The 18,537-nt window shown below is 33.3% G+C and overlaps 1 protein-coding gene and 1 long non-coding RNA gene across 7 annotated transcripts; one reads left to right on the top strand and one right to left on the bottom strand.

Annotated features, from left to right (window-relative positions):
* The first annotated feature begins 1,373 nt into the window (after nt 1-1,373).
* Nucleotides 1,374-16,674, top strand: LOC105326869 (uncharacterized). 6 transcript variants are annotated; one of them, XM_034444586.2, is made up of 10 exons: nt 1,374-1,495; nt 13,038-13,280; nt 13,488-13,630; nt 13,748-13,877; nt 14,360-14,497; nt 14,701-14,892; nt 15,127-15,288; nt 15,414-15,551; nt 15,656-15,734; nt 15,833-16,674. In XM_034444586.2, exons 1-10 carry the CDS (start codon nt 1,486-1,488, stop codon nt 16,581-16,583), a joined length of 1,986 nt encoding a protein of 661 aa, XP_034300477.2. In that variant the 5' UTR covers nt 1,374-1,485; the 3' UTR covers nt 16,584-16,674. The 6 variants fall into 6 exon arrangements, with proteins under 6 accessions (XP_034300477.2, XP_011425393.2, XP_011425395.2 ...); XM_011427091.4 differs by lacking the exon at nt 1,374-1,495 and adding an exon at nt 12,566-12,875 and having other exon boundaries at nt 13,038-13,271; XM_011427093.4 differs by lacking the exon at nt 1,374-1,495 and adding an exon at nt 12,566-12,875 and having other exon boundaries at nt 13,038-13,271; nt 13,491-13,630.
* LOC136273163 (uncharacterized) lies at nt 8,009-18,442 on the bottom strand. The gene is made up of 5 exons (XR_010711380.1): nt 18,404-18,442; nt 18,119-18,194; nt 9,656-9,694; nt 9,453-9,527; nt 8,009-9,360 (listed from the first exon to the last, which is right to left on the bottom strand). It is a non-coding gene; the product is annotated as an uncharacterized lncRNA (long non-coding RNA).
* Nucleotides 18,443-18,537: the final 95 nt, after the last annotated feature.

The following is an 18,537-nucleotide window of genomic DNA, read 5'->3' on the forward strand; positions in this document are numbered from 1 at the left end:
GTTATGTAAAATCGGGTTGATTAAAATTGCTCGTAATTTAATTTCTTCTATTATAGGGTTCTAGAGGTTAATTGAAAATAACATCAAGACATCCGCATGGGCACGTTAATTACATTACCTGCTTGATGGATAACCAATTTTTTATCTCCTGAATACTAATTTAGTTGTTTCGTGTAAATCAATGTGTTCTGAATATTAATGAATGGAAAATCCACTATATTTAGCCTTGACGTTGATATACAACTACAACGTACATATTTGGTTTTCCTTTCATGCATCATTCTTTTTTTGATGTTCAGTGTAACATGAGAATTTCCTTTTTTGATGTTCAGTGTAACATGAGAATTTTCTTTTTTTGATGTTCAGTGTAACATGAGAATTTTCTTTTTTTGATGTTCAGTGTAACATGAGAATTTCCTTTTTTGATGTTCAGTGTAACATGAGAATTTTCTTTTTTTGATGTTCAGTGTAACATGAGAATTTCCTTTTTTGATGTTCAGTGTAACATGAGAATTTTCTTTTTTTGATGTTCAGTGTAACATGAGAATTTTCTTTTTTTGATGTTCAGTGTAACATGAGAATTTTCTTTTTTGATGTTCAGTGTAACATGAGAATTTTCTTGGTTTAAATTTATTCATGTTTTTCTTTTAAATTTTTAGTCGCACTTATTGTTGTTCGTCCATCAGCAACAACAATCATAATGAAGTGATCCTATTTCATTTTTTAATATATTACAAAGCTTGCAAGATACTGTATGGATTGAGTGAAAAGCTCATACATGTATTTTCTATACTCAGTGGGTTGGCATTATATTGCCAAAAGCACTAGAAATCACTAGCGACAAAATCAGTAAAATTCGTCAGAATTTGGCATGATCCGTCTCTTTTTTAATACAAGAGAATAATCTAAATTTTGAAATTTAAATAACTTAACAACCACTTGTTCTACAGTTAAAGCTACAATATATAGCATAAAATTAGTCTACATGCTTGATTTTAACATAGACTTACTTTTGTCGCTGCCAATCAGTGCTGCCAATCAGTTGGGTGTTATAAGTAAAGCGTCACCCACAAATTAATCCAGTTAAGATTCGCTATAAAGGGAAATAAAAGTAAGCTGATAAGTCGTTCGGCACATTGCTATTAATATTCCAAAATATTACAATATATGTACATTGAATTTAAATATTAATTCTAAAAAGTCTTAGATTCTTTAAAACAAATAGAAGTAAAAAAAAAAAAAAAACAAGAAATGTGTAAACGATTTGGAAAACTTTCCAGATTTCCCCAGCTTTTACAAATAACATGAATGGTTTTCCAAAAAAGGACTTGTATTTTTCAAATCTTAATGGTTTCTGTTAATTGTGTACATATAGTCAACAAGCTTTCATGTTTCATGTTCGTTATTGCCATTTTGAAGGACCTTTAAATTATTGTATCAGGAAAATAAAGTTTGTGAGTAGCCCTGTGTGAGATACCATATAAGATGGCAAATGGTCAGTATATGAATTATTCATCTTGCGTTGTTTTGTATGTCATATAATCAAAATTCAAACTTTGTTTTAATGATTTAATTTTGTCCAAGTATGCGTATCTTATATATAGAGTGCATTGCAAATGATAAAATACGTTTCTTAAAAATATGGGTGGCGTTGCAAACTTGTCCCAATACTCATATACTTATTAGATTAAAAATTAGCTGGATTAGAATGTATGCTTTGAATTTTTAAATTTTTAAATCATTACATTCTTGATAGATATTGTTTCAATAATTGATAAATATACTCTTTAATTCATTTTTCACACGATCAACTACGTAATCTGGTTATAAAAGATTTATTTTTGGCTAATATGGTTTTCCGTTCAAATCTAATTTTAATTCCATTATTCAGAATGCTATATAATTATAAATCTAGAACAAAGTACAAATAAAAATGCACCTTTAATTATATGTATTGGTTCATTAAAACTATACATGTAAGACTAAATTCAAGTGAATTAGAGGAGTCATTATACAATCGACAGCTAGACATTCATATAGGAAGGTTAACTGTAATAAAAACACGAAATGTTTTATATTGTCTTCTTGTTGACAGTGTACACATTGATTTGATATATATTTTTTCCATTTACTCATATATACATTATCACATAATACATTATTTAAAAGCTTGTAACTGAATTATGCCACATGTTTATCTTTTATACAATGTATCTCTAATCTTGCATTCATAAATAATTTTCCAACTTTTCTCATCATATATTTCAAATTCTTTACACAGTTTTGATAAAAAAAAAAACAAGGCTTACAAAACTTTTTTTCAACAATGTTTTTATAGAAAAGTTACTAGATTACCAGTCAAGTTGTAATTTCAGGAATGAAAACTCATTACGTTTTGTATTTTAATAAAGCTTGCATAGCTGAATGAGTTAAGTCCTTGAATTGGTTTAGTTATTGAAAAGGAAATTTTGTAATCACATAACCAATAAGATTTATTAATAACATTTGCAAAATGTTCCAGTCGTCTGAAATTACCCTCGTCGTCAAACACGTCTTCAATATATAGTATTCCTGATTTATTCCAATTTTCAAAGACCTTTGCTTACATACTAATTTGCAATTGTTCCATATTAGTTGTTGTAAAATATCATCAGAAGTTCTTTTCGCATAGTGTAATTCACAATTACATTCATTAAAACAACAAAATATTTCTCCATAGAATAAAGGTAATTTTATGCTATTGAAAATTTCTGTTTTAGTAATGAAGCACTTCATAAGAAAATGTATATCGATATTAAGTTTTTTACACTGGTTATTAAAAATATCAAAAAGGGTGCCTTTTGAGTTGAGTAATCTTGGAATCCACGCTGTTTTAATGACTTTAACTTACAATCTATGTCTACTATAGATAATCTCCACGACACACCAAAAATTTTAATTGATGAATCGTTAGAGAATCTTTTGGAAATATGATTCCACGAAACAGAGATCAATATCGGCTTTCAGTTATTTTGTATGATTTTTATGTATTTTTGCAGTGAAATAGGAAAAACTGTTTTGACAAACATGGTATTTTAGAGCTTAAAACTATCAATTATTGTGTAATATAATTATGAATAAATACTTGGAATCACTAGATTTCGTGATTGCTCAATTTTCGGGGAATTCGTGGGTACCTCTCATCAACGAATTAACATCCCTCATGAATTTTTAAATTAGAGTTATTAAGTCGTATTTCTTTTTATAAGTTTGAAAATACTCGAAATTACATCCCCACGAACATGTAGAATTTAAGCAATCCACGAAAATTGACCCCCGCGAATGTTAATGATTCCACAGTACATGCCAAAGATTGTTTGGTCAATTATTGAATTTTGAAATTAAACAAATATTTCTGAAAATCAAAATTGTAATTATATTATATCTTTTTAATCTATGGATAAAATTTTAAGAATAGCATATAGTCATATAAAGTACCTACTAAACAATGATATTTTACAAAGAAAAATTGCTATATATCATATTTGATCCAATCCCGATCGAAAAAAACTGATCCCCATCAGGATTATCTAAGATTGAAATTTTACAAAAATTCTGCAGTTTATTCAGAATAAATCGTATGTAATTGACCAAACCATTTTACAGCTAAACAACTTGAAATTTTGCAAAATTGTGATACAATTTGACTTTATATGATTTCGTTCGGGATTAGTTTAATTTCAATCGGGATCGGTTTGATTTTAAGATTTTCCAAGTTTTCTTTAATTTCACTATTTCGTTTCATTCTCTTGTTGAAATATGATTGTACAGCAAATGTTAAATTCCAGTAACAGTTTATTTGCAGTATTTATCCAAAGATTTAAAATATATATATACTAGTATATCAATTCTTGCTTTTCATTTTTTTTTTAAATATCATAAAGTTTATATGGCCGTCTTTGGTATGTATTTATAGATAATTGTATTGTGCATTAATTGATACCAAATGTTTAGCTCTAAAATATCCTGTTCGCAGCTAAAACGATGTTTCGGGTTTCTATAAAAAAATTACTAAAAAATTCATATAAAATAATTGGAAGCTGATATAGGTGTCATTTTTGTATAATCATTTTTCAAAAATGATTCTTCATCGATCCATCAAATAACGCATTGAGAGTATCCTGTTCGCAGCTAAAACGATGTTTCGGGTTTCTATAAAAAATTACTAAATAATTCATATAAAATAATTGGAAGCTGATATAGGTGTCATTTTTGTATAATCATTTTTCAAAAATGATTCTTCATCGATCCATCAAATAACGCATTGGTGTTGAGCCACCTTAAAGTATTTCGTTTGATTCTTTTCGTTTTCTTCAAGATAAAATTAAAAATCAATCTCTGTATTTTTAGCTCACCTGAGCTGAAAGCTCAAGTGAGCTATTCTGATCACATTTTGTCTGTCGTCCGTCTGTCCGTCTGTCCGTCTGTCCATAAACTTTTCACATTTTCAACATCTTCTCAAGAACTACTGGGCCAATTTCAACCAAACTTGGCACAAATCATCCTTAGGCAAAGGGGATTCAAAGTTGTGAAAATTAAGGGTCACACCCGTTTTCAAGGGGAGATAATTAGAAATTAATGAAAAATTTCGAGAAATTTTCAAAAATCTTCTTCTCAAGAACCAGAAAACCAGGAAAGCTGAAACTTGTGTGGAAGCATCCTCAGGTAGTGTAGATTCAAAGTTGTGAAATTCATGACCCCCGGGGGTAGGGTGGGGCCACAATGGGGGTTTTACATAAGTTTTACATAGGAATATATAGAGTAAATCTTTAAAGATCTTCTTCTCGGAAACTAATCACCAAGGAAAGCTGAAACTTTAATGGAAGCATCCTCAGGTAGTGTAGATTCAAAGTTGTGAAAATCATGACCCCCTTGGGTAGGATGGGGCCACAATGGGGGGGTCGAATTTTTACATAGTTATATATAGAGTAAATCTTTAAAAATCTTCTTCTCAGAAACTAATCAACCAGGAAAGCTGAAACTTGTGTGGAAGCATCCTCGGGTAGTGTAGATTCAAAGTTGTGCAATTCATGACCCCCGGGGGTAGGGTGGGGCCACAATGGGGGGGGGGGTCGAAGTTTTACATAGGAATATTTAGAGTAAATCTTTAAAAATCTTCTCCTCAGAAACTAATCAGCCAGGAAAGCTGAAACTTGTGTGGAAGCATCCTCAGGTAGTGTAGATTCAAAGTTGTGAAATTCATGACCCCCGGGGGTAGGGTGGGGCCACAATGGGGGTTTTACATAAGTTTTACATAGGAATATATAGAGTAAATCTTTAAAGATCTTCTTCTCGGAAACTAATCACCAAGGAAAGCTGAAACTTTAATGGAAGCATCCTCAGGTAGTGTAGATTCAAAGTTGTGAAAATCATGACCCCCTTGGGTAGGATGGGGCCACAATGGGGGGGTCGAATTTTTACATAGTTATATATAGAGTAAATCTTTAAAAATCTTCTTCTCAGAAACTAATCAACCAGGAAAGCTGAAACTTGTGTGGAAGCATCCTCGGGTAGTGTAGATTCAAAGTTGTGCAATTCATGACCCCCGGGGGTAGGGTGGGGCCACAATGGGGGGGGGGTCGAAGTTTTACATAGGAATATTTAGAGTAAATCTTTAAAAATCTTCTCCTCAGAAACTAATCAGCCAGGAAAGCTGAAACTTGTGTGGAAGCATCCTCAGGTAGTGTAGATTCAAAGTTGTGAAATTCATGACCCCCGGGGGTAGGGTGGGGCCACAATGGGGGTTTTACATAAGTTTTACATAGGAATATATAGAGTAAATCTTTAAAGATCTTCTTCTCGGAAACTAATCACCAAGGAAAGCTGAAACTTTAATGGAAGCATCCTCGGGTAGTGTAGATTCAAAGTTGTGAAAATCATGACCCCCTTGGGTAGGATGGGGCCACAATGGGGGGGTCGAATTTTTACATAGTTATATATAGAGTAAATCTTTAAAAATCTTCTTCTCAGAAACTAATCAACCAGGAAAGCTGAAACTTGTGTGGAAGCATCCTCGGGTAGTGTAGATTCAAAGTTGTGCAATTCATGACCCCCGGGGGTAGGGTGGGGCCACAATGGGGGGGGGGTCGAAGTTTTACATAGGAATATTTAGAGTAAATCTTTAAAAATCTTCTCCTCAGAAACTAATCAGCCAGGAAAGCTGAAACTTGTGTGGAAGCATCCTCAGGTAGTGTAGATTCAAAGTTGTGAAAATCATGACCCCCAGGGGTAGGGTGGGGCCACAATTGGGGGGGTCGAATTTTTACATAGAAATATATAGAGTAAATCTTTAAAAATCTTCTTCTCAGAAACTAATAGGCCAGGAAAGCTGAAACTTGTGTGGAAGCATCCTCAGGTAGTGTAGATTCAAAGTTGTGAAATTCATGACCCCCGGGGGTAGGGTGGGGCCACAATTGGGGGGGTCGAATTTTTACATAGAAATATATAGAGTAAATCTTTAAAAATCTTCTTCTCAGAAACTAATCAGCCAGGAAAGCTGAAACTTGCGTGGAAGCATCCTCAGGTAGTGTAGATTCAAAGTTGTGAAAATCATGACCCCCGGGGGTAGGGTGGGGCCACAATGGGGGGTCGAATTTTTACATAGTTATATATAGAGTAAATCTTTAAAAATCTTCTTCTCAGAAACTAATCAACCAGGAAAGCTGAAACTTGTGTGGAAGCATCCTCAGGTAGTGTAGATTCAAAGTTGTGAAAATCATGATCCCTTGGGGTAGGGTGAGGCCACAATGGGGGGGGGGGGTGTTGTGTTAAAGTTTTACATAGGAATATATAGAGTAAATCTTTAAAAATCTTCTTCTCAGAAACTAATCACCCAGATGATTCTTTATAAATGTTAAGACTTTGGCGTCAGGACAATTCTTCGGCCTCACAAGAAGGTTCAGAGTTTGATGTAGCTTTATATCCCATATATAAACAATTGTTCAGGATCTTTTTGAGAACTGCAATACTCAACATGTGATATGACTATAAAATCATCCTGTTAGAAAAGGGACTTATGATTATAAACATAAGAATATCCAGGGGGAAAAATGGATTTTATTTATACAGGATCTACATGTATTATTGTACATTGTCCAGATTGTTTGTATTATGACTCCATTAAGCTGATTTTATCATACCTATTGTTCCTCAGGTGAGCGATGTGGCCCATGGGCCTCTTGTTTGATAAAGTTGCTATTAAGAAGACATAGTATTGAAAAAATATATATAAGTTTTGAAATGCATGTAGCTAGTGTCCGAATAATACATGCTTTTATAAAGAGTGTTAATTTTCTACGTTTCCAAGATTCAAATGGTTTTCCATATCATTATGAATTCTCCTCCAGTTTTCATTATAACATTCTTCCTTATCATTGCCCACATAAATACCTTTACATTTAATAATTTTATTTGTTACTCTGATTCCATGAAGCTTTTCAAATTCATTCTTCATATCTTCTAACAATATGCATTCATTTTTACTATTATTAATTTTTGACCCAGCACATCCTCAGAATGCTTTTATAACATCTAAAGTTTTCGAGATTTCGTCATTCAAAGATACTTTTAAACCATCTGCATTTTGTAAACTTTTAAGTGTAGAATACACTTTTCCAAATGTTAATTGAAATTGTTCATGGTTTATGGGGTTTTTTTTCAAAAGCGTATGGAATTTTATCACATTTATCATTAACTTGACAATAAAATTCTCCACAAAGAATTATGTTGTCATTTAAGCAATTTGTTTTTCATAAATGATTTTAATTTTGGTAAAAATAACTTTGTCTTTTACTTATTACATTAGGATTGTGAACATTTATGCTTCAGATAATGTACAATGTATTTATGATAGGAATATAGTTTTACAAGTTTGGTTATATTCTTTTGGGTTTTTCTCTTTTGCTCTCCTATTTTTCTTCTTTTTTAGCTCTCTCTCTCTCTCTCTCTCTCTCTCTCTCTCTCTCTCTCTCTCTCTCTCAAGAAAATTTCCTTCACTTTGAGAATATTTATCTAATTTGTTATCATGTATTGTACACATGATGTGAATGGAAATTCAAATGAATTGAAAAAATTGAAGCATAACCTCTAAAATGCAAAAGATTTATTATAAGCGACAAATACATGTAAACAATGTGTTTTAATTCTTTATTTCTGCATACAATTTTACATTTTAAAATTTCTATAACGTTGTAAAACAAATTCACAAGAAAATTGGTGGGTTTTGCTGACCAACAGAATTATTTTTAAAAAAAATGCATGCGTAATTTTAAATATTAAAGAATACTTTGTTCTTATGAGAGTATTTTTGTAAAATACAACCGATACAAAGTTACACTTGTTTAAATCCACATCCATGGTTCAATATTTGTTAATTTCATTACCATTGATAATTGCTAGCCAAAGGCTTGAGGTATTTTTTCAGTTATATACATTACACTATTCTCTATACCATTATTTTATACCTAAACTGTTTATTGTCAATTTGTTAATCAATTCGATAATACTGAATGGTTTGAATTACAACTTTGAAAAAAACATTTAGGAGGCTGTTTGGTTAACAAATTGACCTTCAGGTCTATCTAGCTTTAATTTTCAGATATAATTTGTTATGTTATTAACTTTTATATAGTAAAGAAAAAATCCATAAATTATAGCTTTTAACCTTGAGATTTTTTTTCAAATGTTTATAAACAACTCTCTAAAAGAAGATTTAAAAAATCTAAAAATGGCCATAACCATCCAGCCCCCTTAACAACATCAAATAAATACTCAGTATTAATTATTTTACTATTGCCAATTTGTTCAGTATTAATTATTTTACTATTGTCAATTTGTTTAGTATTAATTATTTTACTATTGTCAATTTGTTCAGTATTATATTATTTTACTATTGTCAATTTGTTCAGTATTATATTAGTTTACTATTGTCAATTTGTTCAGTATTATATTATTTTACTATTTTCGATTTGTTATTCAATCAATATATTGCTAATACCTTATTTAACTAAACGAAATCAGTTTAAGAATTTCTGTCTATAATGAGTTATTTTAAAGGCACGTGATATACGGTATTCGAATTTTTCCTAACAAAACACAAGTCAGGTATTCGTTTTTCGTAATTAATACATAATGCTTTTTCTTAGAATGTTCGTCTAAAATCCAAGGCGAAAATAGGTATGGGTCTAAGTTCAGGACAAAACCGTGTACAAATACTCGAGTCCAAATTATTTTGAAGTGCAATTTGCAAACAAATTTGACATAAAAATTGTGATCTTCTCTGAGTAGGGTATCTGCGCAATGGTGGTACATAATTTCTTTGAACTGAAAAAAAGATTTCGAAAAACTAATAGATTTTTAAAATCTTACAATCTTAATCATGAAAAAAATCAAATTATGACTGATTAATGTATTACCCATTAAGGCACTTTGATCCGGTATCTTTGTACGTAGGGGTATGGAAAAACTATGAATTCTTCCGAATATGCTCACTGTTACAAAACAGATGTTTATTAACTATTTAAAGCGGTTCTTAATTTAAGTGTTGTTATCATAAATGGCCGAAAAAATTGACAAAACACATTTTATGACAGTATTTGTGAAATGTTTTAAACCTTACCACGATCTCCAGTTTTCCTCATCAATTGCGGGTATATCGCTACAAAATTGACCCAAATTAACAGAAAAATATATGTCTTCATTTTTCTAAAGATTTCTATACGCTGTCTGTGTTTTACTCGTATAATTTATAGTATAATGTTTCAGAAAAAATATGCTGATAAATCATAAATATCAGCAATCCGTCATTTCAAAAAGTTTGCTTCTATTGATAGCAATTAATCTATCATTAATAGAGTATAAGAAAAATTTAATTGAGAGATCAAAGAATGCAAAATGAACTCTCGATTCAAATCTGCTGATGGTTTTTCTAAAGCATTAGATTATTCATATTCTCGATTCAAACCGGTCATGAATATTCTATTTGAAATTCAGTTTGGGGTTGTTTTTTCGTCAATGCAATACTTTGATGAATAAGTTCGAACTATTAACAGATCTGTTGAGAACCGAATCTTCCCTGATAGATCTACATGTATTTAAATCCTGCTTGACAACTGAAACTTATGCTATATAAATTTACTATATAATTTTCAATAAACTTAATTTGATAAAATTCTTTTTGTAAATAAGGTCGTCGATCCAAAAATAATTCCAAGACAGATACATTTTCTGGATGTTGTCAAGACATTTTTGAAAAATTAACAATTAAGCATAATGAGTAACTGTAACTTTATTGCATATGTGGGTTTTTTTTTTAGGAGAAAACGTTCGACTGAAAAGGGAAAACATAACTTAAAACGTCATTGTTTCTAGATATCTTTTTAGTTCCCTACATTTAATCATCTTTATCAAGCTAATGCCAATTCAAAAAAGATTGTCCTATCTGTTACTGACCTATATCTAATTTCAAACGAATTAAAAATTCCATGATTGATCGGTAGTATGAAAAAAGTCTCAATCCACAGCTCCCCACATGCAGCTCGAACACAAATGAGGTTCCCGAACTTACATGGGATAGATAAAGAATTATAATTCTCTGGGAGAAACATCTACGGTTTTTAAGAGTTTTTGTCTGCCTTTATCTTTTCAAAGAAAATTGTCAACAAAAAATAGTATGCTACCTGACAGAACTAATAATATCACACCTAGTATGGTATATAACAAAGTTCTTTTCAAGTGTAAGACTAAGAAATCAACTTCATCAAGTATCTATAAAATCCGATTAAAATCCTCAATATGTAGGAAAATAATCTATTCAAGTATGAAATGATTAAAAAGAAGTATTAAAGTTCAAATATTATAAATTCCGTTATCTTACTTGATGGATGACAAATTGTTTACCTTCTGAATACTAATTTAGTTGTTTCGTGTAAATCGATGTTTTCTGTTTATTTAATGAATGGAAAATCCACTATATGTAGGACTGACGTTTATATAGAACTAAAGTTCATTCTAATTAGATGTGACATGAAATTTTCCCAGGTTTTTTTTCGCAATCCCAGATTGCAATTTTCATGAACTTCAGCTAGGCCTTATCTTGTTCATATCCAAACGTTTTTGTGCTAAGCAGGTTTCATTTGCGATAGACATGCAAGGCAACTTTTTTTTAAACAAAAAATACTTTTAAGAGTTTGTATGAAGATAAAATACATTGTTTTTCAAATTCATCAGAAGCACAAGGAAAAGAATTTAAAGTCAACTTAAATGAGAGATATGTTTATTCAAAAAACATTAATGTTTTTGGAGGTATAAAGTCATTTATTGTTCAGTAACAGAAGATTACAATGTTTGTATATATTTAATTCAGTGATTCCGCAACAAATACAAAATTTATTTCTTCGTTATTTGTTAATTGTTACAAAATTGTTCTTACATTTCAACAATTGTGTTAAACTTTCTCTAATCCGCACAGCCTTAAATCCCACCTGAGGCACGGCCAGAGATGGACAGTTTATCTCTTAACTGACTTTTGTGTATATTATCTAACACTTTATCTTTCATCTTAATTTATTCTTTTCATGCATATTTGTTACTAAAATGTCACTAGTTACTCAATACTGTTTGATAATTGATTTTAATTATGGTCTTTTTTAATTCTTTCATTGAGTTTTTCATCGACTATGTTAGACTTTGAAACATATAAACTAGTAAACTACTGGTATCGTCAGTGGAATCAGATCGACCTTCGGTGCTGATGCATACCACACTCACGTAAAAGTCTGAAAACTATAACCCTTCTTGGTTTGTTGGAGGTATCATGAAGCTGGGTCCAACACCAAGAGATTATCTCAGGGTTGGCCCATTATTAATCCTGTACGGCAGGTGAATCCATTAATACATCTGCATTGATATTAAATACGAAACCAGGACATATAAAATAGTCAAAGAGAAACAACTCTCGTTGCAAGAATTAAATTCCAAAGAGATAAAAAAGAAAGCCAGCACTCAGCCCTATGTGTTCTAAGGAGAATCGTGAAAAATATTCACAGTCTTACCACTGTATACTACAGCTCTGAACAACAAAAAGAAAACGTGCATTAAATCCAAACTATCGGGAGCCAGCTGATTAAAGTGTTGATCTATAGAATGTCTCTAAGAATATAATACATTATATGTGTGTGTATCTTAAGAATTTTAATGCAGATACTAGTTTTATTTTCTGCTTATTCTTTTATAACGTATGAGAAAAAAAACTTATCGTACATAACAAATTATAGGTTCATTACAAATGAAAAGCTGTTCGTCTGTAGCACTTCTCTGTTTGAATCTTTTATTCTATTGGATCTGAATTAAGGTATCCAATCCATATTAGCACTTTATTTTCTAGCATTGAATATTGAGTATTCAGCCCATGCATATATGTATATGTTATGTATCCTGATTTATTGCATTAGAAGCTATTATGGATCGAAAACTATAAATGAACAGATTTTGAATGTTTTGTTTTAAAGTTCACCGAAGAGGAAGTCATAATCTTTTATTTCCTCTGGGCTTAAGATTGAAAAAAAAATTAATAAATTTTAACAAGACCTGGTGTTTGAGTCAGTTGATCAGTCGACTTCTTACCATCAGTAAGCTACCTTAGTTCCCCGGCGGTCATAATAAACTCTTCTGAAGTACACCCCTCTACTTCTTACTCTGCTACTACTACTTAAGTACGTTTCCCCTCATTAGCGGGCCATTTATTGATACATTTCCGGCTTACTTTTAATGTGAATTCTCATTCTGTTCAGAGGAGATGGAGATTTTGACATTTCTTGTACTATTTTGTTTTTCTAAAGGTAGGTTTTTCTTGCATCACTTTAAATCAAATGTAGTTTATTTTCCATATAGAATATGAAAAGCAACAAACTTTAATTTATATAACCTTAGATTTCTTTCTTGTTTGATAAGTAAAAAGATATACAAGCTCTTGCAGTTATTTTGTATATATTTCCCATTAGCGCGGGCACAGTTGGAGGCATTTTACCATCCATTGTCTTGGTCAACAGCAAAATCAAAATGTGGGGATAGGGGGGGTTATCTCGCTCAGTTACAAACTTCATCAAAGGTGATAGACCTGACACGGTTGGACGCTGTATTCCGTCCAGAGGCCATATACTGGGTCGGCGGTCATCTCCAAGACAATGGTTGGAATCTCTATGACAACCGGTGTCACAATAACCAAAGTAACCCAGGTACGCCAGGTAAGTCAATTGGTTTGTTCCATCATCCATTTTATTATCAAATGCATCATTGTCTTCATTATCAACCACCACCTTAAACCTTTTCCAGTTTACAGCAATATCAACCTCAATATATACTCTTACTCCTTACTGGTTTCATACTGTATCGATAAAAAAGTTTTGATAAGTTCACTGATACAAATTCATTTCAAATTGTTTTGTCTCTAGTAGATGGCAGACCATCAAAAGAATTGATCGTTTACAAGGGCTGCTTTCGATCTACCCTTATTAAGGGAGGAATTCCACTGAAAAATATCAACGCCAGAGACTGTTTTGAACAATGTGGTTGGACGGGAACAGTTGGCCTATACGTATGATACATTCATGAACTCAGATACATACGAATACTTGATCGTGTTATTCGGGTTTTACTTGTAGCAATGTTGATACCGAGAGAATATATTGAAGTGTGAAGTTCTTCGTTTCAGAGTACGATGTGTTTGTGTGACCATCATTTACACCAGCTGACGCGTCTCCCAGAGGCTGACTGTGACATTCGATGTACTCGCTGTGACTCTGACACTTGTGGTGGAATAAAGGGCGTGTCTGTATACAGCTGTAAGTGGAGCACTGCGAGCAACCTCTCACGTTCACACTGACACTCAGAGAGTTACATAAGAGGAAATGACATGCATAACAATAGTATTCATATCAAACTGATCACTTGGGTTTTGAGACGTTCACAGCGGAATATATCTTACTTTTTACAGATAATTGTTAGTAAAGATAAGTCGACGTCTGGTAATACCTTTTTGTATTGATTACGAAAAAGTTATACACATGTAGAATTTTCACACCCTTTTAATTCTTTCTCCTATGATGAAATCATAATAACGATTTCATATTTTTATACTGTCTAGTAAGATAGCGCATTAATTATGCGCTTTTATAATTAATGTCTTTTCAAAACTAGTACATGTAGATGTTAATAGATACTTTTCCTATTTTAGACCGTCAAGGGCAAACAAGTTATGCATATCAACAATGGATGTTTATTGTTAATCAAATTTACTTTTTTTTCATTAAAATCGTTTTTAAAGACAAAAAGAGTGTGATAGAAATCGTAGGGAACCAAACGGACGGGGAAATGTGTGCCTACATCCATATAGATCAGTCAGGGGAGAGGACCATGCGGCCCGTGGACTGTCTCACTCACCTGAAGTACCTCTGTCGATTTGGTAATGATTGAAAAACCAAAGGGATATTAGTCTATGAATGACATGTATTTATATACAAATATTTTTATGATATATAAATATATTTGGGGGAGGGGGAGGGGGTCGATTGATTTTGTAATATTACTTGGCTAACTTTGCAAGAAAAAGGTGTTACTATATCAGACCAGTGAAATATTCCAACTATGCTGCAATGTTCTTTGTAGACAGCAATTCATACTGCGGGGGCAGCACCCACTGCTTCCGGCCGTCCTTCACTCCAGACACGTGGTCCAAGGCTTGGAAGACATGTCATTCCCTGAACGGAAGCCTAGCGTCTATCAACATTGACGATGATCTACCGACTGGAAAGTTCTGGGTGGCCATCAAAAAGGACGTTCAATGGCGGTGGTTGGATGGTATATTGTTCGTGGTTGCATTTCTCATTTCAAGTTATTCAGTTCGTCCTAAATATTACATCTGTCAAAGCAAATAGCTGATTAATATTCAAACTGTTACTTTGACTTACACGCGTTTTTTAAACTGAAAAATACCTATATACAAGACGAAATTAAGAATATGGAAAATCATGACTAATGCAACACAACTAGACGTTGTAGCTCCATGCGTTTATTCAGGGTGTTCTGTTTCAGGTAGCTTGATTTCACCATCTCAGCTGACCACGTGGACAGTTTCAGGAAGTTCCGTAACAAAATCTACCGGAAGCTGTTTAGCACTCCGTGTTTCCTCCAAAGACGAGGCCATATTGACGACGGTTCCATGTAACAGGACACTCGGGTTCCTTTGTCAGTATGGTATGCAAAAAGAGAACTTACTTTTTAAAATTTGGTTTTTTGTAATTATGGTTGGAGGTTCGGTTTCTACTGCTTGTTGTAAAGGTATTTGAGGCTAATACAATAGTGTATGTTCGTACTTGAAGGATCCCTGAAGAAAGAGGAATTCCTCTCCACGTCCATTGATCTGAATGTTGTAGTGAATAACACCGATCCATACAACACCACCTCAGCTGGACAGGAACCAAAGAGAGAAAAGTTACTTCTTACAAGTAAGTGTGCCGGTAAGTTTTCATTTCATCAATCTTATGTGTTTATCCTAACGCTTTGTATTGTAACTACATGCACTGAACCATCAACAGTGGATAATTGTGCATATTTATTCCAGTTTTGTATCTGGGGATCGGGGTTGTGTCTGGAGTAGCCTTTGTGTTTGCAATTGGCGTTTTCATTTATATGGCAAGGCGGTATGTAAAGTACATTTACTAAATTGGTTCTAAGAAACGAAAATATTGCGCAAGTTAGAATTGCAAATCATATGTATGTATATTAATTTTGATTTCAGGTGTTGTGTATCAAATTCGGATTTTAAGCCCTTGAAATCTTATAACCAAAAACCAGAAATAATTCATTGCAAAGAACTTGGAGAATGGCGAAACGATGTTGAGGTACGCCATGGCGCAAGAAGAGAGGTGCGACCTGAAAGTGAAATTCTAGGGGAATGGCCGAAGGAGGGAGAAACGCTGGGAGACTGGCACAGAACAGAGGAAAAGATGGTGGAAGTGCGTAGTGGGGGTGACCTAGTGTATGACGTTCCCTCGGAAAATCGAAACGAGGCTCTTTTCAGACAAAACCAGCGAATCATCAAGCAAGGTTCGTGGCGATGTGGTAACGAATTACATGTACAGGTACCAAGGAAAACTTCCACAGGGTCCTGGCGTGAGGGTCGTCTAAAGGAGCGACCTGTGATGGGCTGTGAAATTCTAAACACGTACCCTAGTCAGGAACGGGATTTCCGGGATATAAGCTATGCCATCCACAGAGGCCAAAACGATTACCAGAGGCGTCAAAGAGAAAACGGCAACGTCATCATAGACACGGACTACGAGGAAAGGGACCTCGACATGAGACTACGTCAGCCGATGCCCCCGCCGCCCGCCAACGAGGTGTTCCTAGCAGACACGTACAGCTTTCCTGTGAGGAACAGACAGTCCGCCGGTGAAATCCACATGGATCCCAACGAACTGTACGCCACGGTTCACAGGGCCGTGTATAGAGATGAAGATAACGCCGATCAAATGGTGTCAATGGTGTGAAGCATCTGCATGAATAGTAGTATTACCCGATCTAACTTATGTTCAATTTTTTCGTGTAAAGTAACAGTAATAAACTCATTATTTGAATCATTTTGTGATTTTGTTACATTTATGAATATAATATGCGTTATTATTTTTTTTTATTGGTGGCTGCATACAAAATTATAATTTATGTTTGTTCTTTCCCAAAGACCATGACCATAATCATGATTATACTGAAAATATTGAACTACTACATTCCTAGCTGAATGCTAAATAAATTGTTTTAATTAATTTTTTCAGCATCAATATAAATAGCATTCGATGTGTACTCAGTTTTACTATCTAAATTTATAAAGGCACTTTAAAAGTGTTTAATATCTAAATAATTATAAATATTGAATTTTAATCTGGCACGTAGCATCGTTTATGAAAGTGTTGGGGATGCAAACGTCCTAAATCTTGACAAGCGATTTAAAAAAAAATAATCTTATTCGCCAATGTTCAAAATCCTAATCCGTTAGGGATGGAGGACGGGAGCAAATTTTCCTATATCTTTTTACGTACTCCCAAAAAAGGTAGGGGACAACGCCTCCTTAAATAAATTTATACATTGTATATGCTTTACGAAAATTGTTTGTTGACAGAAAAAGTGGGGAGGGGGCACCTACTTCTTTGTGTTCATTCGGCAACGAAGATGGCAGATTTTAGCAAAACTGACGGTAAATAAGTCTGGACTTTGTAATGAATTTCAACTTCTCATTGTCATATAATGATGCTAGAAATGAAGCCAGTTTTTCTGCGCGTTTGATGAATACTTGATGTTTATAGTCTGATCTGTTTAGCGTTCGATTTAATACTTTTACTTTTTTTTATGATTCTTAACGATAATACACATATTACCTCTCAATGAGCAGGCACGTAGCATCGAAAGTGGGGGTGGGGGCAGACTCATCCAAAAAATCTTGGCAAGCAAAGGGGAAAAAAAGGGGGGAGGCAACTTCCCAAAATCTTCAAAATCCTAATGGGGGGGGGGGTAGTATATCTATAACTCCAATCTCCTCATTTTCATTCCAATTTTTTACATACTACCAAAAAAGGAGGGGGGGGGGGGGACTCCAGGATAATTCACTTTTTAATATGTAATTTTCAGAAAATTATTTCCTACGAGAAAAAGTGAGGAGGGCACCCCCCCCCCCCCTCCGATGCCACGTGCCTGATGAGGTACAATAAGGTACAATTGAAATCGATTAGGAAAAAATTTACAAGGTTTTTTTTCATTGGAAAGCCATCTCTTTTACCAAGAGTTCAGATTTTACAGAAACAAAATCAGATTCCTTTCGGAAACCCTTTATAATGGGTAAGTCTAATATCTTTTCTATTCGAAATTATCCCTGAATACCTAGCACAATTTTTTACCGCTATCATGCTTGGGTATTTTCATGTCGTTTAATTTGAAGTACAAATTAGAAGGAAAATGATCTTTGGATCCCCCTTCCCCGGAAATATCTCATTTTGAGCATGGTCACGGTATTTTCAAACTGAAATATTCTTACCTGTTCTATAACGAGGACTGGGTGGTCTTGGCCATTTTACTACACTGTACATCAATCTTTTTTTTCATCAGAAGAGCTTGGATATGAAAATAGGAAAACATTTTAGTCGGCTTCACTTTTCTAGACTGATTTAATATGAACCGACAAACACTCTACTGTACGTAACTTTTGTCAAATGATTTTTTAATAACATATAATTTTGCATTAGGCTACTCAGTCGATATTCAGCAATAGCTAAACAAATGATTTCAGTAAGAGTTATTCATTCAGTTAGGATACACTTACAATCACTACCTAGTCGTGTCTTCTTTTTTCGGAATTTTGAAATCTACTTAGATATTTTTTAGCATACTATCTTTACTCTTAGTCATTGTAAAGTTTATTATAGTGCAAATTTTGGACTGCGCTATTCAAAACTA

Source organism: Magallana gigas, chromosome 2 (genome assembly GCF_963853765.1).
Source record: "Magallana gigas chromosome 2, xbMagGiga1.1, whole genome shotgun sequence".
Classification (NCBI taxonomy): domain Eukaryota; kingdom Metazoa; phylum Mollusca; class Bivalvia; order Ostreida; family Ostreidae; genus Magallana; species Magallana gigas.

Bases quoted from the DNA above. Each gene is read 5' to 3' on its own strand.
- LOC105326869 (XM_011427089.4), top strand. From the start codon at position 12,833: ATGGAGATTTTGACATTTCTTGTACTATTTTGTTTTTCTAAAG. The intron at 12,876-13,037 runs GTAGGTTTTTCT...ATTTCCCATTAG, and splicing joins ACTATTTTGTTTTTCTAAAG to CGCGGGCACAGTTGGAGGCA. The intron at 15,552-15,655 runs GTAAGTTTTCAT...TATTTATTCCAG, and splicing joins TCTTACAAGTAAGTGTGCCG to TTTTGTATCTGGGGATCGGG.